At 57.4% G+C, this 24,075-nt stretch overlaps 5 protein-coding genes across 5 annotated transcripts; all 5 read right to left on the bottom strand.

Annotated features, from left to right (window-relative positions):
* Positions 1-142: 142 nt before the first annotated feature.
* On the bottom strand, positions 143-1,243 carry LSCM1_06007 (uncharacterized protein; the record flags this gene model as incomplete). The annotated part of the gene is made up of 1 exon (XM_067323440.1): positions 143-1,243. The coding sequence occupies one exon, from the start codon at positions 1,241-1,243 to the stop codon at positions 143-145; it is 1,101 nt and encodes a 366-aa protein (XP_067178545.1).
* A 3,363-nt stretch (positions 1,244-4,606) lies between these two features.
* On the bottom strand, positions 4,607-5,848 carry LSCM1_06006 (uncharacterized protein; the record flags this gene model as incomplete). Its single annotated transcript, XM_067323439.1, has 1 exon — positions 4,607-5,848. The coding sequence occupies one exon, from the start codon at positions 5,846-5,848 to the stop codon at positions 4,607-4,609; it is 1,242 nt and encodes a 413-aa protein (XP_067178544.1).
* A 2,095-nt stretch (positions 5,849-7,943) lies between these two features.
* LSCM1_06005 (uncharacterized protein) lies at positions 7,944-8,447 on the bottom strand (the record flags this gene model as incomplete). The annotated part of the gene is made up of 1 exon (XM_067323438.1): positions 7,944-8,447. The coding sequence occupies one exon, from the start codon at positions 8,445-8,447 to the stop codon at positions 7,944-7,946; it is 504 nt and encodes a 167-aa protein (XP_067178543.1).
* A 681-nt stretch (positions 8,448-9,128) lies between these two features.
* Positions 9,129-9,707, bottom strand: LSCM1_06004 (uncharacterized protein; the record flags this gene model as incomplete). The annotated part of the gene is made up of 1 exon (XM_067323437.1): positions 9,129-9,707. The coding sequence occupies one exon, from the start codon at positions 9,705-9,707 to the stop codon at positions 9,129-9,131; it is 579 nt and encodes a 192-aa protein (XP_067178542.1).
* A 3,291-nt stretch (positions 9,708-12,998) lies between these two features.
* Positions 12,999-22,127, bottom strand: LSCM1_06002 (uncharacterized protein; the record flags this gene model as incomplete). The annotated part of the gene is made up of 1 exon (XM_067323436.1): positions 12,999-22,127. The coding sequence occupies one exon, from the start codon at positions 22,125-22,127 to the stop codon at positions 12,999-13,001; it is 9,129 nt and encodes a 3,042-aa protein (XP_067178541.1).
* Between the last annotated feature and the right edge of the window lie 1,948 nt (positions 22,128-24,075).

Genomic DNA, 24,075 nt, shown 5'->3' with positions numbered 1-24,075 from the left:
CAAGGCCCCCAGCATGGCCCCTCCTCACCCCATCCTCGTGGTCATCGCTTACTTTCCTTCGAGTGAAAGGGCTGAGACAATCAACTGGTGCATCTTCGTCATGATAGTGTACATTGTGGGGCGCAGAGAATCGCACCCCGCGTCACGCACGGTAGGCCACCATCTGCCCGTCCCGCTCCGTAACGCCCACGTCTATGTAGTCCAACTCACACAAGTCGAAGAAGGTCGCACTGAGCGCGGAAGCCACCGTCGGTGTAACATGATTGCCCCAGATTGTAAGCCGGCGAAGCGTTGCACAGCCCCTCAAGTGTTCAACAAGCACCACCAGACCACGCTCGCCAATGGTGCAGCTCGCGACGGCAAGACACTCCAGTTGGGGGTGGTGTGTCACCCCTTCCGCGAGAGCTTCTGCGCCAGCGTCACGCAGGCAGTTGCAACTAACATCGAGACTGCGAAAGTCGTGCCGGCGGTCCAGAAGACGCGCCAGCAGCTGGCCGGCATCCTGGGAGAGCCTATTGCCTTTGATACAGAACGTTGTGACTGATGACCCGCAGAGTGCCTGTACGAGGGTCTGAAGGTGGTCGTCTACAAGGCCAAAGTACGCCATGTGCAGCTCCTCAAGTACAGTGTTGCGCTGCAGAGCGATCGAAAGATGATTCACTACGCTCTCCACCTCGCCAACGCTGCGCAGCAGTGGTCGCCCGATGTTGAGGGAGGAGAGCCCCTTGTTCACCTCCAAAGCGCGGCTAATCTGCACGAGTGCCGGCATGTCCAATTCAGTGTTGAAGAGGTCCAGCACCGCAAGGCACATGCTCTGCCGCAGCGCCTTGCCAAGAGCCGCACCGCAGCTACCACCAAGGGGGTTACCGGCGAGTGACACATGGCAGAGCGAGTTATTCCGCTGCAGCCCTTGTGCGATCGCCACACCCGCCTCTGTGCCCAACGAGTTGTACTGCAGGTCGAGTGAGATGATGCTACCCAACTGATGCCCGAGCGCCTTGCCTAGCAGCACTCCGCCCTTGTCGGATATGTTGTTGTACGGGAGATACAGTGCTGACATGCCAGGGCACATGTGGAGTGCAGTCATCATCACCTGCACGTCAGTGTCCGAGAGGCGGTTCTTGAAATTTTCAAAGGAGTTACCGCGTACCATCAGCTCCCCGGTTGCGCCGCTGCTGCTGACGTCCTCTCGCACATCCGCGGACACTTCCGCGCAGGCTGCGCGGTACGCCTCCTGCCACATGACAGCGTTGGAAAAAAAAGGACTGTACGATGGACAGGGCCACAAAGGCAACTGGTGCTGCACGCAAAATAGGCAAGATGTTGCCTGCGAACGTCTGCGTCACTGTGTGTGCGTGTCTTGGCACGCTACAGCACTGTACCTTGGGCGCTGTGCTGCTTCTTCCGCGCCGGGGGTGCCAACTGCGGTGCGGTAAGCGGATATTGCTGTAGGCACGCGGGATGGCGGTAGTGTATGCGGGTGAGTATGCGTGTCAGTAGCAATTAGAGTCTCGACGTATGTGCGAGTACTTCAGAGAGCGCCGGAGAACGTCACAGAAGAGCGCAAAGATATTGAGCATGATGATCAGCGGAACAGACAGCTGCCGTAATGTCGCGCGCACACACGCGAATACACAAATCGTGGCTTCCAGTCGCCTCCCCCCGTTCTTAGCTGCTTCCTACCTCTGTGAGTCACACTTTTGGGGATCTTTGGGAGGGCGTACGTGCAGTCACTACATGTAGCTGTGACGAAGTCATGCATGGTGAGAATCGCTGAGCGGCAGGTCTAAAGATGACGGGGGGAGCCTCCTGCGTGTTTTCGCACCCATGTCGGCTGCTGTTGTGGCTGCCGCCTGAGCATCTGTGAAACAGAGGTGGTCCTTCCACAACAGTTCCAGCGATTGAATAGGACCAACGGCAAGGCCCCCGACAAGCGCGTCTGTGTGTGTGTGTGTGTGTGTGTAAACGCAAAGATAAATTACGGAAGGAGAAAGACTCACTGCTCTCTCCCCCTCTCGTCCTCACATTCGCTTCCTCTTCTGCGTCCCCCCCTCTTCATCACCATTACGATAGTGAAAACAGAAGACGTGGAGGTATGCATTGACGGTGAAAAGTGGAAGAACACCGCGGAGAACGTAACACGGGAGAGAGAGCACATACGATTACATCTGCGGGCGTGAGCATTGCAGTCGGGGGAGGAATAAGCAGAAGAGCGTCGCCTTCATTCACACATACGCGTAATCTCAATGATGTGAGCGTGTGGTGAAGGCCTCAGATCAGCCGCTACACGCACCCCACCCGCAATCTTCTCCCTCCACCACGGCCACCTCCATCATCGAGTTGAGCCATACGAGGATCGAAAAAAAGACGAGAGATGAAGAAATGCGAGAGCACCTTCCGCACGCATCCCGATCTACGTCATGAAGAGGCAAACAGGAAAAGCGAAACGGGCTCAAAGCGGAGATGAAGACGAGGAAAGCCACTCGCAGCCCATCCACCCCTCACACTCACTAAGAGGGACTCTTGGCGCTCATAGGCAAACGACGATCCCCTAAAGCACAACAAAATGAGAAAGAGGAAGAAGGTTGAGTAGAAATTATAAAGGAAAAGAAAACTCAGCAGAGCAAAGAGCCGCATGCGGCAATCATTACACAGAAGCAACAGCGTGATGAGCCAGCGGTGCCCCCCCCCACTCCGCACAGTCGTCGGGTCCACGCAGACTTGTGGTACACAGATGGCGCTAATTATGTAAAAGGCAGCGAGGGTGGTAGAGAGAGAGCGCTGAAGGCTACTGGGGCGGAGGCGGAGGGGAACAGAACAAGACGAGAGGCTGCACAAGCACTGATACAAAAGTGGGTGTAGAAATACAGAATGAAGGAGCGAAGAGAACGTCCCGGGCAGGGCCCGTTCACGGAGCCAGCTCGAGCAGCGCCCCCCCCTCTGGCCGCTTTCTCGTATGTCTGGCCTGCGCACACTCGCGCATCACCGATTTCCGGGTGTGTGTGGTCATGTTCGACTCGCTGGCGCGTCACTAGTGCACGTGTGTGCGCGCACCTACTGGCGCCTCATACACAATATGACATTAAAGAAATGCATGAGAAAATATTTGCGTCACCATGTGCAAGACAGTTTTTCTGAAGAAGCGGTGGCTGGCCTCCAGCTGCCTTCAAGCGAGGCAAGGGGCGTCAGAGACAGCAATCATCTTGCATGGAAAAACGAGGGGGACAGAAGCAGTACCGCAATGCACGTTTTCACCTCTGCCTTCTCTTCACCACCCACCCACCCCCGGCCTCTACCCGTGGAGACTGCTGCTCCTCCCGCGCTACTTCCGTGCACTGGCAAGCGCATAAGACGCTACGATACAGCCCTGATTCGGAGCTCCCGTCTCTCCCCTATGCTCTCACTCTTGAACCTCCCCGTGTGCACACCTCATCCTACCGATTGCTAACGCCCCCCTCCTACAGCTGCAGAGGTCGATGGGAATAGTTAAGAAAGCACCTTCGCCAAACCTCTTTTTCTGCATGCGGGTGATCCGGGGAAGAGGTGAGCACCACGATGGAGTCGCGGCCTAGAACTGGGTGCGGCGCTACCGACACACGCTCCACGAAAGCACCGGCATTGCCTTGCTGCCGGCCGTCTTGAGCTATCCTGGCGTAAATGGTTCAAGAAACGAAAGCAGCGCAGGAGAGCTCAGAGAGAAGCTCATCGCACTCTGGAAGCATACCCCCTCCACCGCCATCTCCTCCGCAGTGACAAATTTTTCATCGCCACGCCGCGACTCTCCCATGAGGTGGGTGCCGCCGACCAAAAATAAAAGTGTCGCTAGAAGAGAGAGGCTGGAGTGCACAGCAGGTGAACTAAGAGAGAGTGGGAGGGGAAAAAAGCGAAGCGGAGAGGCAAAGGCACGCAGGCAGTGCCTCTGGTGACAATATACAACATAGAAAAGGGGCAGGAAACGTCAACGTCAACCGCAGCAGCCCTCTACCTCCACCCCTCACACACACGCACGAAAAAACAAAGGGACCGTACAGTAAGAGGGGGATAAGAGCGACACAACAGCAACAAAAAGAAATGAGCCTTACGTGAAGGCGACAAGCGAGCTCATATCAAAATGAACTGCCCACCCGTGCTTGAGGAGCTGGGCATCTCAGAGCTTCCACCTGAATGCGTATGCGTATGCGGGGGGGGTTCGGGGTCTCTTCCTCCGTCCACATTCATGCTGGTGTACATGAAGGTGTTGCGATCCTTGCGTCGGCCTCGTGCACGTGTGCGAAGGAGAGGGTAGTAGACCGCCCACCTTTTGAGGAGAGCCCAAGGCAAACGTTGTGCGACAAGGGCAGAGGCCATCATAGGCGAGAGGCCCAGCCGAAGAGAAAAGAAGAAGTGGAAAAGAGGCACTACTCTCTGTGTGTCTTCAGAGGCGGGAGGGGGAAGATGTTTGTGCAGGGCGGCGAGTCGATGTCGTAGCTGACGCTGTGTCATTAGCAGCGCGCGCGCATCCACACACTCGCCAAAGTGAAAGGCCTCTACGTCGTCGGCACATCGAGCGGCTGAAAGAAAGGAAGCACCGACGGTTTCCACGCACCGCCTACTTACCATCCTCGAGTCAGGCAGAGAAAGTGGGATGTGAGTCCGCGGACAAGTCAATGATCATCTCAATGACCTTCTCGTTGAAGACTGCAGCGTCGTCCGTGAAAATTTGGTGGCCGGCGTTAGCCAGAGTATCGATGCAGACCCGAGCGCCTCTCGCACGCAACAGAGCCGCCAGCTCGGCTCCCTCTGGCGAATTCAGCGGCGACTTGCCACCAAACAACAATCCCACAGCAATGCGCTGGTCGAGGGTGCCTGGCAGCGCGTCTAGGAGTGATTCCTTCGCGCACACGTCGTAGTGCCAGCAAGCCTTAAAGAGCTTCTCTCCAACGAGGGGATACTGAGCGTTGCAGTGGTAAAGATAGTCATAAATAACGCTTGGGTCATCGAAGAAGGTGCGCCACTTCTCCTCGAAGTCGGGGCGCATGCGGCGCAGCAGCCACGGCCCCGCTGGCCCAGCACTCCGCAGAAGCCCTAGCAGACCAACGTTGTGGAAAAGCGCCAGCAGCACTCGGGCTTGCAGCGAGTACCTCTTCATGCGGGTTGCGCTACCGCGAATGAGACCCCACGGCTCGACTAGCATCAGCAGCTTGATGCAGTTGGCCCCGTGTCGCATGGTGTAATGCGACGCGACAAAGCACCCGAAGGAGTGGGCGAGAATGACGACGGGCCGCATGAAGTTTAGTCGCTCAAACCATTCACGGATATAGCCGCAGAAGTAGTCCATCACCTCAGCCAGGGAAGTCGCAGCAGAGGCACGGCGCTCACTGCGAGCGAACCCAGGCAGATCGAAGGCGTAAACGCGATACCGCTCCGCCAGACAGCGCCAGTTTTGCGCCCAGCCGCCCACCCCACCGGCAAAACCGTGAATGAGGATGAGAACATCTTTTTCCTTCTCGCCGGCCGCCTTCCGGGCAGGGAGCAGTGAGAAAGAAAGGGCCTCCGGCTGCTGCTGCTGCTGCCTGTCAGGCCGGTCGCGGAAAGTGCTTGAGTCCGTCATGCCACGGTGCTTCGAGACAAGCGTCGCCTTGTCATCAAGCCCCCGAATGTCGTCGGTAGAGATGGTGTTGAGGCCGGCAATCTTGGCTTGGTAGTACAGCAGCCCTTTCAGCACCAGCTTCTCCGCTGTTTCCAGCTGTATCTTGTCCGTTGCGACCCACGAATAGAAGTGCTTGCGTCGTGGAGGTCGTCGCTGAAAGCTCTCGTTGGGGGACATGCCGCTTTCCTCCCCGAATCCGTAAGCGCTGGCGCAGGGCATACATGACTAACAGGCGCGTCTTACCCTCTCCCCCGATTGCTTCTGTGCCCGTCTCGAAGGGCGGGTAGTGATAAAAAATGGAGAGGTTACGGCGGATTCAACGCACGACGTAGGCCAAGCGCTCAAAGCATGCGCACACACAAAAAAGGGAGCGCCAACGTGGCGCCCTCAAGTGCGATCGCACAGAGACGAACGTCAGCAGAATAGATGAGAGCAAAAACTGCAGAGCGCGCGAGATCCTTAGGAGATAATGCGCGGGGGGGGGAGAGGTGAAAAGGGTCTACGTGCGTATGTGCCCATGCGCGCCAAGGGAAGGGAAAGAGAGATGCCCCAGGGGCGTGCTGAGTGAGATGGACTTCCGTGTTTGGCTCGATTCGGAGAAGAGGAATTCAGAAAGTGTGTCAGGGCGGAAGGATAGCTCTCTTTGGTGCGCAGAATATGTTCTCATTCAGAGCCACGTCCTTCGGTATTTGTTCTCGTTGGTGCATGTGTGGAGGTGTGTGTGCGTACCCGGAGACGGTGACAACAGCCGGCAGAAGAAAGAGGTGAAGAAGGGAGGCGGGCGAAACGAAGATGGGCGGCAGTTTGGCTGAGAACAAGAGCGGAACAGAACGGAGAGGCTGCTCTCCTACGCGCATGGTCACTGTGAGGGCGCGCAGCTACACAGAGGCACACACACACGGCCTCCAGAGCGTGGCACCACCACCACCACCTCAGTCGCTTCTCTAGAAAGGTCCCTGAGATGAACACCGCACCACTGACTGCTCCCTTGTCTATCGACAGACCCCTCAAGCGCCTCCCGAGCGGCTTACCGCAGGAGTGGAGGATGAAAGGAGGCTCGAGATGGCAACGAGACGCCGCACACGCGCACAATACTAATCTCCGTTTTCCACCTCCTTCCTCTACGCCCCTGTTGTACAGACGCAAAGTGCCAGCGCAGCTGCACGGCAAGCCGCCTCCCCTTCCATCCCTCGGAACGAGGAGCCCTCCCCTCTCAGGGATGCTGTGCCTTGCTTAGTTGGCACACATATAACTCTGTGTGTGTGTGTGGGGGGGCATGTCGTCTCAGCGATCCCGTTGCCCTTGGGACTTAACGAATAGAGGGAAACAGAGGCAAGCAAGACACGGGCGGATTCACGCCGCTTGCAAAGAACGCCTCACTCAAAGCGGCCCATCTGCACTCCCGCACAAGCGACGACACCTCCACCCCCACCAGAGAGGCACGCTGAGAAGCACTAGCCCAACAGCGGTGCCACTGCTCTGCTGCCTCTCCCTCTTGCTCCGCTTTTTTACCGACAGGCTCACTTAGGGCACGCCCGTTGCACACGATTACGGACGAAGTCTCCAGAGCGCACGGCGAGGGAGACCCTACTGCACGCGAATCTGTCAGTCAACTGTCCTTCGCGAGCCATCGTCTCAGACAAAGCTCAACCAAAAAGGCGAAGAGAAAAGAGGAAAAGACACGAGCCACCTGACGGCACGCTAAGGGCGAGGCAAGGCAACGCATAAAGACGGAGAGAGCGCGATGTGAGTCCCGCCCCAAGACGCTGCTGATGTGACGTGCTTCGTTGCGTCAGCTTCCCTTGAATGCTGCGGTGATGGGAAATACGTCTTTAAGTGGTATGGCGTGAGGGGCGCGTCTCATCCCCTCTCTCAACCCTTCCTCCTTTCCGCTGAGAGACATGAAGGAAACAGCCCATCCCAGCATGTCTGCGACTAAGGGGGGCACACATGTACCTCGATATACGATGCCCTCAGGTCTTTCGTCGCTGTTACGAACGCAGGCACACCCGATAGAAGCTGATACGCAGTCGGTCATGTGTGCCGCAGGGAAAGCCACCAAAAATGCCCCGAAGACCGCAGAAGAGCGAGGGGAGGAAGGGTTACACGGAACAAAGCTGATTCCTTCTCCCGCTCGCCCGCCCTCTAACGTCGCCTGGAACACGCTCCCCCACCAGTCCATTCAGCCGCATACACACACACACAAGCACACACTCATGATGGAGTGGGCAGCAGCGCAGCAAGGAGAGGAGGAAAGAGGGTGAGGAGGACGAAATGCGGTACAAGGGCGAAGAAGCTGAGGAGGGCCACCGCCTTAGCTAGTGGCACAGGTACCGATGACCGACGCCGCCTTGTTGTTCATGAGGAGTGCCGTGATGAGGCCAAAGAGGCCCAGCGCCTCCGCAAAGATGAGCATCAGAATCATCGGAACAAATATCTTCTCCGTCTTCGCATAGGCGTAGCAGCAGATGTCACCTACAATGCCAATGGCATACCCCGCCGCGAGGGAGGCGAATCCGGCCGCTAGCCCAGCCCCAAGGTGCATGTACCCAGAAAACAGTGGGTAACCGGTCAGCTTCATGTTGTTGCAGATAATCACGGAGACGATGAGACCATAGATCCCAAGAATACCGGCCATCACAACTGGCACAATACCACGCATCACGCGTGTCGGCTGAACAATACCTAACTGTGCCACTGCCACGCCAGCCTTTGCCGTGCCAAAGGCGGCGCCAACGTTCGCCAAAGCAAGGGAGACAGCAGCCCCCATCATGCCGAACAAGAACGCCTCGGGGTCACAGGACTTGGTCGTGGACATACTGGGCCAAAGCAACGCGCGTACGGATGGAGACGTGAAGTAAAACACCAAAGATAAAACTGCTTAGAGTCGAGCAAGTCGAGCAGCGACAGAGTGCGTGTGTAAAGAGAGAAAAAGGCGGCCAAAGACGAAGAGGTGAAGAGACAGAAAACACACACCATAGGCAATGTGGAGGGGATTCGGCAGCCGCTATTGGCCTGGATGTGGGAGCGAAGGGCGTTGTACACGACTTCGACAGGAGAGGAAGAGCAGCAGGCGAGGAGGTCGAGAAGGCGGTTCCTTCGAGAGTGGGAGAGGAGCAGCAAAGCTGGAGTGCACGGAACATCCTTACTTGCCTTCGGCGCTTACTGCTTACCAAAGCAGCAATGAATCATAGACTTAGCACCACACACACACACCTCCAAGTGAGGCGTGTGACTCTATGGTGCCTGCACATGTGCCTACTTCACTCAAGTGACCAATGCCGCGTTTTCTTCTCGCCTTTCTGCTTCTTCGCAAGCATCCATTGGTTTCATCCTTAAAGTACCTTAACCCTAAAGCATCGCTACTGACGCAACGAAGGATGCGCAGCTTCAGAGGGACGCGGCAATGTGCATGAGGCAGTGGGAAAAAAAGTGTGCTGCTGCAGAGTGCGGCAGCTAATCGCTGGCGAGCCAGAGCTCCTAGGAGAACGGGGGGAGGTCACTCCAGCATGGTTAAAATACGTGGCCGGGACGATGACTTCACAATGCAGGACACACGTGCCGATGCGCTTGTATCGCTTTGTGGTGCATTGCCCCTATGAAGCATCGCCAAGCTACACTTGATGACTGTGACTGGGGAGTACATGAAGAAGTCCGTGTCCACTTGCTTGTGTGATATCTGTTCCACAATGTGAATGCCAGAATACACACGGCCGAAGACGACGTGCGTCTTGTCGAGATTCGGCTGCGGAGAAAGCGTAATGACGAATTGGCTGGCTGTCACTGCGCCGACAGCCGGACGGCAGCTCAGCAGGCCAGCTCCCACATGCCTCAGTGAGGTACCATCCATATTTCGCGCAGCATCATCAACCTCGCTTGCAGTCGCTGAGTGGCCCTGCGCTGCTTCCACCTCACCGAGTAGCACGAAGCCGCTCAGCAGCTGGCGGAATACTAGCCGGCACAGCTGTCCGCTACTAGCCAGCTGCCAGAAGGAGTCGGCGCAAAAGTTGTTATAAAGCTCGATACTAAAGGGACCTGCAGTGCACTGCAGCTGCACCACACGCGCTGCTCGCTCCATGATCAGCAGCTGGCCGCCAACTTCCTCTCGGTCAACGCACAGCCAAGCCAGGGTGTACAGCAGACCCCGACTTGAAACTGGTAGTCTTTACGGCAGCTCCGACGATGCCCGCGCCAGCAAATTTAGAAGCACGCGCCTGCACTCAGCTTCAGCATACGTCTGCTGTCGTAAGTTGCGCCCGTTGCTGACCTCTCGATGCAGCTTGTTGGAGAACCACAGCCTTTGCCGATGCCAAGAGAAGACTAGAAGCAGATGTGAGAGAGGGAACATTCACGCATGTCGCTCTGAAAGCAGCGCCTATCATCAATTAATGCATACGCATTAGCGCAGCCGCATTACAGCGCAGAAAACGCCTCGAGAGCTCTACCGAGAATCTCGAGTCACGAGAGCGGGGCCCTCTCAACTGCCCGTGTGCTTCGGCCATTGCGCAAGCACACACACCAATTTTCATGCACTCAAGAAAAGCAATTATCAAATATAATACGTTTTCTAACAGTACCGCTATCAACCACATCTCCCGATAGCCCGTTAACCCACCCCCGTCCGCACCGCTTCTCCTCATGAGTTCCTTCGATACGCACCTTTCACTTGAAACATATACGACACACAAAAAGAGTAAAGTATGCAATCTCAGCCTTTAACGGCCACCAACACAGGGGCCCGAGCGTCACACGCGCACGCACGGAGCCCGGCGCGCGCGCGCAGCTGCTGCAGCTCATCGATCTTGGTTGGAGATAGGAAACAGTAAGGTCACCTCGTGCGCAACAGCGCACATCACCTGTAGCAAAGATTGTTCAGTAGAATCACAGCCACGCAGCGCCACGCACAAGGACCAGCTCTTTGGGGCGTTTCCCACGCTCGGGCAAATCAGTCTTGCCCAGCGCATTCGAACCTCATCGCGCAGACTGCACACTCTCTCGCAGGGCTGTCCCGCGTGTGCGGCACCGGCTCACCGCGAACGACCTTTTGGCCCTTCTTTGCCAGCGCGCCAGCAGCACAGCAGAGCGGTGGCGCAGGGGCGCACACACGCACACGCACAGAGAGAGCACGCCGCATCGCCGCGCACAGCGTCAGATGCCAATAGTCATAGTGATCGTATTGTTCCTCGTCAGTGGAGTCCGCATTGCAGAATACACGCATCATCATTCACGCGCAGCAGTGGCGCAGCCGTAAGTCGGCGCGCGCAGGCGAGGGGAGGAAGCCGGGGAGCGTGAGGCGCACCTGCACACGAGTAGCGCAGCGGGCGCGGCGGCAGCTCAGACACGGGGGACACAATCAACAGTCGTTGGGTTCAGACAGCGATTTCGGTTTTGACTCAGATGTCCTTGGTCGTAATCATCTGCCGCGCACACGCCCACATATGCACACACGGGCAGCGGGTATGGCACCGCGCACTCGAGACACGCGTCCCCAGCCAGCAGCACACACACAGCCGTCCCCAGGGGCCCGAGCGTCACACGCGCACGCACGGAGCCCGGCGCGCGCGCGCAGCTGCTGCAGCTCATCGATCTTGGTTGGAGATAGGAAACAGTAAGGTCACCTCGTGCGCAACAGCGCACATCACCTGTAGCAAAGATTGTTCAGTAGAATCACAGCCACGCAGCGCCACGCACAAGGACCAGCTCTTTGGGGCGTTTCCCACGCTCGGGCAAATCAGTCTTGCCCAGCGCATTCGAACCTCATCGCGCAGACTGCACACTCTCTCGCAGGGCTGTCCCGCGTGTGCGGCACCGGCTCACCGCGAACGACCTTTTGGCCCTTCTTTGCCAGCGCGCCAGCAGCACAGCAGAGCGGTGGCGCAGGGGCGCACACACGCACACGCACAGAGAGAGCACGCCGCATCGCCGCGCACAGCGTCAGATGCCAATAGTCATAGTGATCGTATTGTTCCTCGTCAGTGGAGTCCGCATTGCAGAATACACGCATCATCATTCACGCGCAGCAGTGGCGCAGCCGTAAGTCGGCGCGCGCAGGCGAGGGGAGGAAGCCGGGGAGCGTGAGGCGCACCTGCACACGAGTAGCGCAGCGGGCGCGGCGGCAGCTCAGACACGGGGGACACAATCAACAGTCGTTGGGTTCAGACAGCGATTTCGGTTTTGACTCAGATGTCCTTGGTCGTAATCATCTGCCGCGCACACGCCCACATATGCACACACGGGCAGCGGGTATGGCACCGCGCACTCGAGACACGCGTCCCCAGCCAGCAGCACACACACAGCCGTCCCCAGGGGCCCGAGCGTCACACGCGCACGCACGGAGCCCGGCGCGCGCGCGCAGCTGCTGCAGCTCATCGATCTTGGTTGGAGATAGGAAACAGTAAGGTCACCTCGTGCGCAACAGCGCACATCACCTGTAGCAAAGATTGTTCAGTAGAATCACAGCCACGCAGCGCCACGCACAAGGACCAGCTCTTTGGGGCGTTTCCCACGCTCGGGCAAATCAGTCTTGCCCAGCGCATTCGAACCTCATCGCGCAGACTGCAGAGGATGGCGGTGCAGTAGCTTCGGGAATTTTGTTGCGTGTATGTGTTGCAGGTGTTGTGTAACATAGCAGTTAGAGCCGTGGCGGATTTGTGGGAGGGCATGCGCACGAATGAGCCTGGTGCGAAATGCTGCTGGGTGCGCTTCGGTCGGCATATCAAAAAAAAGGTTGTCGGGAGAACGAGCTGTCGATGAGCGACAGTGTGGGGAAGTCTTTAATTGGAAATGGTATTCGATTGAGAAAGAGCTGAGGGCGGTATAACTTGGTAAAGAGAGAGAGTGGTGGGCGAGGGCTGTCGTGTCTATTGGCTTTCTCACAGTTATGGTTTGAAGAACGTTCTGTGTTGCCTGAGTGGAAGGCAATCTGCTGCGGTTCGCTCAGGAAGCGTTGGGTGGCGCAGATGCAAAGTGGCTGATGCTCAGCTGTTCGACTAGCCACCCGTACACCGTTTCATTCAAAGACATGTGCTTGCTCTTGGTGCGTTGAGAATTTGTGTGGTGGTGGTGGTGCACTCTCAATGATTGTCCGGGGCGCTTTGCTCGTTTAATCTTTGCGACGCATCGACTGCTGGGATGGTCATGTGCGAATTCAGCTGTGGCAAGAGTCGGCGAGTAGAAGAGAGCGTACCGGAAGTGCATTCCGCGGCACTTGAAGAAGACAAGACACAGCCTCCATAAAGGCAAAGGTGGCCACATTAGGTTCAGCCTGAGCCTCGTCGCTGGTAAGGAGCCTCTGGTAAGGCGTACCGCAGGAGGCCCTTCGTCAAAGTATGTCGGTGATATTTTTGTTGAATGTACGTTAGCCAAGTCGCTATTCATATGAACTGTCGACATGCGATGAGGGAAAGCACACGCAATGGGCAGCGTGGTTGGCGAGTCCAACCACAAAGCTGAGCTCCTCTGTAGTCGGGGCGAGACACGTCACGGGGGCGTCGAAGACGACTTCGTGCAGAAACTGGAAAGACCAAAGAGGCGACCGGGAAGGGAGTGTTTCGCCTGCCATGGTCTGTGAAGACACCACGCACCAAAGGGACACTGAACCGCTGAGGTGCCCCAGGAGAACCAAATTCGTGAATGCGAAGGAGGAGCAGTTGGCGAACAGCAGGGCCGTTATGCGCGAGTTGGTCATCCGCCCCGCACACTCTGGTGCAGCCAGCGTGAAGAGCGGCTCCATGTTTACCTGTGTGAGCGCCACGCCACAGGAGGAGAAGATGACGACGGAGTAAGCTTTCGCGGCGTAATACAATCCCGTGTGGCTGTCGAGGGAAACAGCCCTCACGGCGGTGCTGTCGGCTTGCGTGGAAAAAGAAGCGGCGAAGGTAAAGGTGGTGGATGAGGCAGAGAGGTGCCAGCCAGACACCGCCGACCCCTGCTCATATGCCACTAGCAAATTACCTTCGTCGAACAGGTGCAGGCTCGACACCGGGCCTGCCTCCCGTAGCGCTGCAGCAATGGAGGAGTTGAGCACTGCAACAATGAAGAAGCGATGGCGGTAACTCTCGCGACTGTAAACGATCACCTTACCCCTGTCTGTGCCGACACACACGACGCTGCCACGTAGAGACGCGCACATGCAGCGAACGCCGCCGTTTCCCAAAGAGCGCACTTGCTGTATGGTTGCCAGCACACGGTTTCCTCGTGCAGAGGTGCAGACGATGCTATCTAAGTCGCGTTCGTAGGAGAAGAGGTGCAGCGGCTTTGCCAAGCCCACGGCACTCAGCTTGTCGCATATAAAAAGGGTGTCATTGATAAAGAGAGCAGTCGATACGCCCTCTTCAGCCTTTCCGACCACCTGCGCACTCACGCATGGCCGCGTAGTGACGTCTCTGGCAGCCTCCAGCATGAAGGCCTGTGTGGAGCGCGCCACATTCGCGTCTTTGCGGGCGGGGTGTGGATCTCTAAAGAGTTGCAGGGGCGTCTGACCAAAGTTGGAAACAGAGGCGACAATGGACTTGCGCTCCTCCTCAGTGGCGGCGTGGTTGATTGCACGATCAACTCCCTCCTTGTACGAGAGAGGACTGAACACGTTGATCGCCTCTACTGCCTTCTGCCCGACCTGCTTGCAGCCAAAGATGAGATCGATCCAGCGGTGCAGCTGTTGACTCACCGCATTGCTTTCCAAAGAGAGTGCGTGCATGTACACAAACTTGGCGGCGCTCCCCCCACACCATGGCGGCAGCACAACATCACCCAGAGGAGTGCCATCACTGCGGGTGCCGAGCAACAAGCCGTTTCGGTTTTCCAGGAACTCAGGCACACGGAAAAACTCAGGAATGAGCTCTTTGACGTCCCCTCTGCTCAGCCCACTTCCATTGGCCCATGCCTCTGCGACGCTATGAAAGAGCCGGTCTGCGATATCCAGCTTGCCCCCCTGGAAGCGGATGGCTCTAGAAGTGAACGGTTGTAGACGGATGAGGTAATATAGTACGATGGCGGCGGTGCTGTAATGCGTTCCGTAGTGATACGGAGGATCCGCCAGAGGATCGCAAGCAATCCACTCCGCGTAGCGCGCCTGCAGTTGCTTTGCATTCACCTCATTGAGCGCCCCTACCGGCTTGGTGAGATCCCGGTAGACGCTAGCATCCCCGAGGTCGAGAATGCCTTCCGTGTAGCAACGCAGAATCCACGGCATCACCGGATACTGGCCAAGGTTGGCTGTCGTCCGCGACGCCGCGTCGTTCAGAACACGCAGGTACATGTAGTTGCTGCACTCCCGTCGCACCCACCGCCGTGTCCAGATGCCCAGCTTTGCCAGCTTCTCGCTTATGGTGTGCGTAGCGATGCCGGACATGAGAGGGTCGGACTCGCTCTCAAAGTACGTAAAAAGCCTATCGCGCGACGCCTTTGAGAAGGATAGCTCGTCGTCCAAAAGCACGAGAAAGACACACTTGCCCGACTCGAGCACCACCTCCAGCCCGGCCGAGAGGTGCTGAAAGAGGCGCTGGTGTACTGATGCGATGCTGCCGAGTGGAATGCGCCACACCAGTGCGTCACCTCCCTTGGCAGACTCGGTTTGTAGTTGGCGGTAGTACTGCGAGTACCGGAAGGCGGCTTGCGACGATGTGCTGCCACTTCTTTTTCCTTGTTCCGACACGAAGAGACGGATAGCTTGCTGCAGCCGAGACGACTTGGCGTGAGAGTGTTGCGAAGCGGTGTGCACGCGCACCTGCTCGGCGAAAAAATCGCCTGCCGGCGTAACTGCACTGCAGGTTACTATGAGCAGCTCTTGCCGCGTAAGGACGCAGGTGCTGATGTAGCTCTCCGTACCTAGTACAAGGTACGCATTGCTCATGAACACCACCGCGCTGCCAGCGCCACGACCGGCCACCTTTGCCACTACCGCACGAGCGTTGGGGCGCAGCATCACTCCGGGTCCTTCCGCCTCCTGCCGCCGTAGCGGCAAGCAAACAGGTGGCGCGTATCGGATGTAAAAGTTAAGTGGCTCGCTGGCTATCTCATCTACGCTCTCCGTCACAAGGCGACGGCCCCAGCCCACGGCACCGTTGTCATTCATCGACCACTCGTAGCGCACAGGACCGTCGTCGTCGATAGCGGCGTCACCCCCGCTCAGCATGTAGAAGTACGGGCACCGGCTTGCGGTACACGTGAGCAGCGCCGGGTCGACAAAGGTGGTGGTCAGAAACGTCCCCTCCCACTGCTGCCACTGCGAAGTCGCCATGGCTGAGGCGTGGCGGCGGCGGCGGTCCCACTCGGCAAGTGAAGCGCACGTGTAGCGGGTAATCAGCCGCAAGTGCTCGCCACCGTTTGCCAAAGCGAATGGATACGAGAGTCCCGTGTAAGATTGAAGGAGCTGCGCAACTTTGTTGCTGTGCTGCCGCACCCATATCATGAATGCCTCTGGAGACGCAATCGGTGGCAGTAGCAGATCGAAGCCGCCGTGGAACGTATCCACCGGTGGGGAGCCATACAGAAAGAGGGTAGCCTCCAAAGCGGTATTCTGATTCGCGCACAGCACCGCCGTCCACAGCATCGCCATTTTCCGAATGGCCGGGTGGCACTCGTCAACGATGCTGCTCCACAGGCACACTGACACCTGAAGAAGTCGGCCAACGACAGTCTTCAGCAGCTCCACCGTCGGCATCGGATCAGAAAAAAGCATGTCGGCGCAGCTGTAGGCCATGTCCACCACCACAGCCACCTTGGTCGAATCCAGCTTGTAAAATGCGACAGATGTCACGTACATAAACCATTCAAAAAGCGCTGTGCGCGCAGTCTTCATGACCACGGTGTCGCACTCCAGCCGGGCCAACAAAAATCGGTAGAAGCCCGCGATCGCCGCCGGCGGAACAGCACAGCCGCTGACGAGGCGGCCCAGCATGTACTTGCCCAGCTCGAGAACGTTGCGCTTCACCACCGCGGCGCTGCTGTCGGGCGTGCAGTCGACGGCCTGTTCCGCCGCCTTGAGCCACACAATGCAGAGAAACGCCTTGCGAGCGTCTTCGGCATGGTTACCAACGCCCTTGACCTCTGCAGACAGAGCGCGGTGCAGAGTCAGCACGTACTTACTCATCGTTGTACGGCCACCAGTAGCGACGAGAGAGCCCGTGTTCGACTCCCGCGATCTGGCATGCGTGAGAAAAAACATCTTGCATGCGTCGTACACGCTCTCCATCCCCTCGGCCGGCCCCATCGAGTCCAAACCGAAGCTGCGCGCTTCACACATCGTGGGATCTGGAAGAGCCTCCCACTCCTCCTCCTCCCTCTCGAGGAGAGCGGGGGCCTCACCGCTGGACGAGGAAGCGCTGTCCTCCTCCTCTGCACGCACTCTGCTCAGTAGCTCCGCGCGCGCGCTCGCCTGAGCAGAGGTCGGCTCCCTCGGGCACAGCGCCACCAACACCGGCCACATGAGAAGGTCCGACAAATTGGCGGCGTTGCTGCTCTTGTAAAGAAGCCTGCTGAGCGATCTCGAGAGATGGTAGGACTTGGTAAGCCAGTCGAGAATCTCGCACACAGAGTCCTTCAGCAAACAGACAGGGGCGGTGTATTGCGCCACCGGCAGCGTTGACGACGCGGGCCCGCCAGCCCTCACCCCTTTTTTATCAGCCACAGTTTTTCTCAGACGACAAAGAGCTGAGAGCACAATCCGAGCACGTCTCCATCGGCCAGTGGATAGCGACGCTTTGCCTGGGGTAGCAATGGCACCCTCGGCGGCGGCAGCGCTGAAGTAGCCGCGAACTGTGACTTCCTCGGAGGTCACGAGGGTGCCGCGCAGCAAGAGCTGGCACTGGGCCTTGAGAAGCTGCAGTATAAGCACGAGCAACCCCTCCATCTCAGTCTTCCCGCACCACCCCTCTGTGCTGTAACCCGCATGTGACGAGCTTGCCACCCACAAGTGGCCCATGTACCCGTGCACGAGGATGTCCATCAGCTCACGCTGGTGGCAGTGAGCCTCCATCGCTCGCGAGATGCACTCGGCCTTTGTCGCCGAGTACGCTTCACGGAAGGCCTTCGAGTTCAGAAAACAAAGCACAAAAAGCCGCAACGCCAGTGTCGCCGAAATTGGGTGGGAGTTGCCTGAGAGCAGCGCCGTGAACCACCACTCCGGCACAACGGAGACGAAGGCGGCGAGAACAGCCCCGTTGCCGTCATTCAAGGCCATGTCCAGCACCTCGTTGAGACAACGAAGAAGCATGTTTCGAGTGAGTACGAGGTACGCAAACGATGTTGTAGCCAACTTACTGCCGAGGTGGCTCTCCAGCGTGCTGCTCGACCCATCATGGCGGGGCCCAGGCACGGTAAGGAGCACTGCCATTAGTACCCGCTCCATCAGCTCCTCGGTCGCCTCAGTGATGAGCAGCATGCACTTCACCAGTTCGATTGCCGTTACGAGTCGCGGAAAAGCCACGTACTCGCGCAACAGCCCAAACACAAAGCCGTTCACAAAGTCGGCTCTGAGAAGACGTGCGGTGTTGAACCCAGCCGCAGCGCTGGAGGGCGACACCAGCTGCCGCAGCGTCGCCAAGACTGCCATCCAGGAGTCATCTGGTAGATTAGATAGCAGGCGCCAGTTAAAAAAGATGTGCTCCAGTGGCAACAGGTTCGACACCAGCTGCATATCCACCGCGCGTAGGTGCTTGTCGCGGTAGCGTACCGTCTGCAAGCACAGCTGCAGCAGCTGTGTAACAGCGCTGACGGGGTGCAGGTATATCTTTGGGTAGCGGGTGACATGCTCGGCAAACTGCACCATGAAGCGCTGCCAGCTTAGAGGAAGCAGATCTGACCGCTGGGTGTTGATAAGATTGAGGACGCGCAGCATTCTGTACGCCATTTCCTCCACGGCGGCGAAGCTTTCCCCCGCTTCCTTCGGTGAGGCATCCGAGTTGTCCGCTTCAGTAGCAAAGCCCTTCAAGAGCTCTGCGTCGAGCACACCAGCGGCAATGCAGCGCATCCACCGCATCCACTCCTCAAAGGCGCCGCTGCACAGGAGCGCGTCAACGCTCTTTGTGCGGCTGTCACGTGGAGGACGGTAGTATCCATGCAGGGGTAGCACAGCCGTCGTTGGAGCAGCGAGGTTACGCAGTGCCCACTGTTTGTTGTTCAAGTATTCGAACGCGGTGTCGATCTGCTCCATTGCAAAGGCGTGCACGTCCACAATCCGCACCGTGGGGGGGAAGGCCAGCACCACACTCTGCTCCCGCAGCATCGATTCCAGTGACGCATTCTGCACTGACGCCTCCACGTATCGTATAACCTCATCGCACAAGCACGGCGCGTCTAGGTCGAACACATGCTGTCCTGCGTTATCCCACACCTGATTCGACGGGTAGGGTCCCATCGCGTAGAGGGAAGTCATCTGCTGTTGCGAGGCACCACAGCCGTATAGTTGAAAGCTGATCAGACGCAAGGTCGCGGGGTTTGTTGGGATGTCGTGCGGAGAGCCGATGGTCACCTCCAGCTGGAGGTTTTGCAGGGATGGAAGGGATGTGGCCAGAGCGGCGGCCGTCCGCAGGCCTCCGGCAGGGTACGGGCACCCTCTGCGTGCCACCTCCACGCCGTCCATGTACATTTTCAATTGCGAGCCGAATACTCTGCCGTGGGAATGCGTTGTTGCAACATGAACCCATCGCTGCTCCGGCAGCGCGGGCAGCTCGATCACGGTTACATCACCGCCAAGGTCGCATCTGTACAAGCAGCACATGCGCTGGGTGTGCGCCATGAGGGACACGCCCATGTGTCGGCCCATGGAATCCCAATCTAACTGCCACAGTACCACACGCCCTTCATGTCCGCTGTTGAAAGGGACAGGATCCATGTAAACCCACATCACAGCAGTATATGCCTCCAGCGGCGGCCACGCAACACCAGAATATGCCACGAGTCCCTTGGCTCCGCCGCCCTCGCCAAAATGAACGTAGTCGCTGTAGCCGCGCGACTCTTGACCAGTGGCAGGGCTTCCACCAAGCGCCTCCAGCCACACACGCTGACTCCTCTGAACGGTAGCTGCAGTGGTGGCGCGTGCGAAGAACAATGGCATCAGCTGCGGATCGCACACGTTCGATACACAGCGAATCCATCTGAAGCGCTCCCAGCGTGCAATGAAGTTGCCAACGTACGAGCTCGGCAAAGTCACGCCAGAGTGCAGCAACAGGTGCTCCAACGCCTCCGTCCCGCTTACTGCATCGGCGTGTCGCTCCGTGAGCATTGTATCCACCATGCGCACCAGCAGTTTCACAGGGTAGAGCATTTCAACATACGGCTCCTCTATCACTGCAAAGGGGCCAAAGCGCAGAAAACGCGGCGTGGACCACCGCACCTTCGACTCCACCGGTTCACTGAAGTACTGCTCGGCCACTGCCAGACTCTCGCTGGAGCGCAGCACCCCTGTGCAGAGGTCCATCATGCTCTGGGCATGGTCGCAGCTCACCGGCAGCGTCCCAAGCGTGCGCTCCACCAGCTCCCACACATCGCTGTAATTAACGAGCGTCAGTAACAAGCTAAGACAACAGCCGAGCAGATGTCGATCGACCAGGGGGTGCTGGCTGCTACTCTCAACATGCTGCATGAGCAAGAGGCACAGCTCGATGCAATTGTGCGGTAAAGACGCTCGATTGTGCCGACCGCAGGAACGCAAGAGCACCACTAGTGTAGAAAGAAGAGGCGTTGTCAGCGATGCCCACGCGTTCGCGTTGGTGGCAGATGCAATTTGTTCGACGAGAACGTCGCAAAAACGATTCGTTTTCAGCACCAGCCCCACGAAAGCGTCCCTAAGCAGAACGGCGGTGTGGACTTGCTTCGACTCCAGTGACGACAGCATCACCTGCAGCAGCGCAGCGCAGCAGTTGTCTCGATTGAGCGAATCCGCTGCCTCCTTCGACCCCAGCACTACCTTAGCCAAAACGGAGAAGTGCTCGGCAAACCTCTCCAAATCGCCAGCGTGCGGATCGACCGCGAGCTGCACCATGCAGTATACGCACGCCTGAATCACTCCAAGCGCCAGCGATACCGCGGTGTGCGTGCTCGCTTTAGGGCACCAATCTGTGAAGAAGTCCACAACGGTGAGCCGCTGTTCAGGCAAGCGAAGTCGCCCGTAGCGGAGGTGGCCCAGAATCGCTTGCAGGAAATCGCCAACCTCGCTCTTGCAAGGCAGCGTGCCAACAAAACCCATCAGAGAGCACAGCTTTGACACCTCCAAGGACGGGGTGCTCTCAGCGCACATCGATAGCACAAAGCCCAATAGAGTTGCCGAGACGCCCTTCATAAGGAGAAGCTGAAATAGCTGCTCTCCGCAAAGTTCTGCCATTGGCCTCTGCGTGCTAAGCACAAATAGGCGTGCCAGAGCTTCGACGGCACCATCACAGCGGACGACTGGCGTTATCGCGCTCCGCTCAGAAGCACCCCACGAACTGGCAAAGCGCTGCTGCATTCTGCCGACCGTCGCGGGAAGCATGCGCAAGAAGCCGCTGCTAAGCGGCGTGTGAGCTGGGTGTCGGCTCGACACGTCGGACCGCTCTGCCAGCGCTAGCACACGCAAGCTCTCCACCACGCGGCGTAAAGCTGGCATGCTGTCGACGCCACTTTCCTCCTCGCAGTTCAGGGCGGTAGCGGTGATGATATCGAAATTGACGCTCTCCACAGTCGAAAATCCGACGAGCTGTTTGGCATAGATGATGTTGTCTAGCGCGTAGGCGAAGCAGTTGAGAGACCATACCGCTGCAGCCGAGTTAGAAGGGCGCCGTTGCGTCGAAATTAGTGCGCCCTCCATCACCCTCAGAGTATCTGCTACCGTATCCGCGTCAAGCACATTTGGAAGTTGCTCGTGGAGTATACTGCTACTCGCCTCCGCGGCCTCGACACCCGCCTCCTCTGGCGCCGAGAAGTACGTCACAGCTGTCACAGCGACGCTGGTCACGTGCTCTGGCAGAACTGCTTCCAGCGTTGAGTGCCTCGTCAGTTCCTTGCGCTGGCATGAGACGACGGCGCGCACAAGCTGAAGGAGGGAGGCGTCTGTTTGGGCGACTGCCCCCCCATCAGCGGCTTCTTTATCTCGCGCTTGTATTGCGCGCAAAAGACGCTCGTGAAGGACAAGAGCTAGGGCGACGACGTTAAAGTTTCCGAAGCTCTCGTACGTGCTCGCTAGCTGTCCGACTTCGGAACACGAAATAGAATGATCGCTAATGAGAAAGCGCAACGCCTGGGAGAAGAGTTGCACAGTTGTCAGTGTTGTCGAGCAAAGAAACAGCGTGGCGTCCTCGTGGGATAGCCGGCGCGCAAGAGAGGCAAAGTCTCTGCATAACAGCCCTACGAGAGCGGCGCCATCACCGAAGAGAGTCCGAAATGTCTGCGCGTTTCGCGACTTGAATGCTGGCACAAACACAGAGAGAAACGCACTCACCTTGTCAATGCGCTGCGCCGAGGTAGGCGGGGCGCACCGCGCATCCAACCACAGTCGCTGCAGCTCGGGCGTGGCTGATGACTGCATGCTGGTTCTGCGGAGCAAGGGGTGCGCTTGAAGCACCTATCCGATTCATGTGACAGCTTCCAGAAGAAAAAGTGCATATGCTGCGACTCCCAGAGGCAGAGAAACGAAAAGCAAAGTCAAGGTAAAGCACCGACAGCATCGCACAAACCTGCTATAGTACCCCTGCGGTTGTACCCCAGCACACCCGCACGCACGCGCACGAGAACCAGGCAGAGAAAGGCGAGCCGTTACAGTGATGGGGCGCGTAGAAATAGCCGACAAAGTCGATTATACAGAAAAGGAAACGGCCGGAAAAGTCCAGTACGAGAAGTTGGGGAGACGAAACCACGCTAGGGAGCTCTGGCACCAACTGTGTGATCCTGGCCACGGCAACGGTACAAATCGACTGTTCCGTGAGGAAAACACCGGCAAAGTACTCGGTTTCGTCACGGTCGCATACGCCATATCATTAGTGGAATTAAGCGATGCAGCAATGAGAGCTGTGGCGCACCCCAGCGTCAACGAATGCGCCCTAGAAGAGGGAGACGTAGGGCAATATTTCATCTAACTTCGAGACGCTGTTCACCCTCTCGCCTTGGCATTTTCGATGTTGTTCTAAGGCCTTTTTTGCAGGCTCTGCGGTCCGTTTTTTTTTTCACCTCATAACGAGCCTGCCTCTTTTCGCGCCGATATCAGCAGATATAGAGATATCGGCCTCTCAAAAAAAGCTCACACAAAGAGCTAGCAAGTGCGCCGTGAACGCGCCAGAAGGCGCCCCCGCCTATCCAAGTGCGGAGACTAGCCCTCAGATCGATAGCCTACACGCGACAGCACATGCAGAGAAGAATGAAAAGGCACAGAGGTAAGATGGGCAGAAATGTGACCAAAAGGTGCAGAGAGAGAGAGCGACAGAGTGCAATCATGCACCAAGCAAGCACAGGTGAATCTTTAAGGCAGGCCGAAAAAAGAAAAGAAGAAACGCGCTAAGCATAAGGAGGAGAGAAACATGCACACGCGAAAGAAGCTGAAATAAACAGCACGCAGAGTTTGCGGAGAAGTCGGTGAAAGAGAGCAGTTATATGCACACACACAAAAAGGAGACCCACACACTCCTTCACGTTGGCAATAACCTCTGCCTCTCTCCCCCAGGTCCTTCGCGCGCACACGCACAATTCACAGTTTCTCCTCCCTCCTTCTATCCCACCACCCGCCCCTATTCTTGCTTACCATCTGCACCGAGCACTTCCTATAGAACACAACGATCCATTTTGAGATGCGCGCACACACGCACTAAACCACTCACCCCGCAGCTTCCTTTTTAAGGCCTCAGCGTGTACCTCCGATCCTCACCTGCACTTTTCTGCTTTCGACGTGCGCTAGTTTGTCCCTTTCCCAAACCCGCTGTTTCAGCAAAATAGGGTGCGGAGAAAAAAAGGCAGAAACACTATTGGAGACCAGAGTTTTGTGAAAAAACAAAAGGGAACGCTCTGGGAGGAGAGGCGGCGATGTGTTTGGAGGCCCATAACCAGGAGTTGGTAGTCGTGGTGGGGAGCGGGGAAAGCGAAAAGGGAGGAGTTGGGCCTCCGCCTACCCGCTGGAGAAAAGAGAATGAAGATTCCACCAATCACGTATTCTTTTCTTTTTTTCCTCTTTTTCGCTGCTGCCTTTGATATCTCCCTTCTGCTTTCGTTGCATCGAAAAATAAATCAAGTAAATGCACTCAGCAATGGAAGAACATCCGTACAGAGGCGCGAGAACACTTAGGCTTGCCAAGGGATTCCCTCCGTATATCAAACACTTCGGGGGCGCACACATGAAAATGGCTCTCTTTCTTCCCGAACGCTTTTTTGATTCCTCCTCATTTCTAAAACGCGTCTTCTTTCTCTTTACACTCCCATCCTCTGCTTGACCTTGTGCACTTTGCCTCCGAGTGAGCAGAGCAATCCATCTCCATCCCCCTCACCATGCG

This window comes from Leishmania martiniquensis, chromosome 23, assembly GCF_017916325.1.
Source record: "Leishmania martiniquensis isolate LSCM1 chromosome 23, whole genome shotgun sequence".
NCBI classification, from domain to species: domain Eukaryota; phylum Euglenozoa; class Kinetoplastea; order Trypanosomatida; family Trypanosomatidae; genus Leishmania; species Leishmania martiniquensis.
This window is presented reverse-complemented; position numbering and strand designations above follow the sequence as displayed.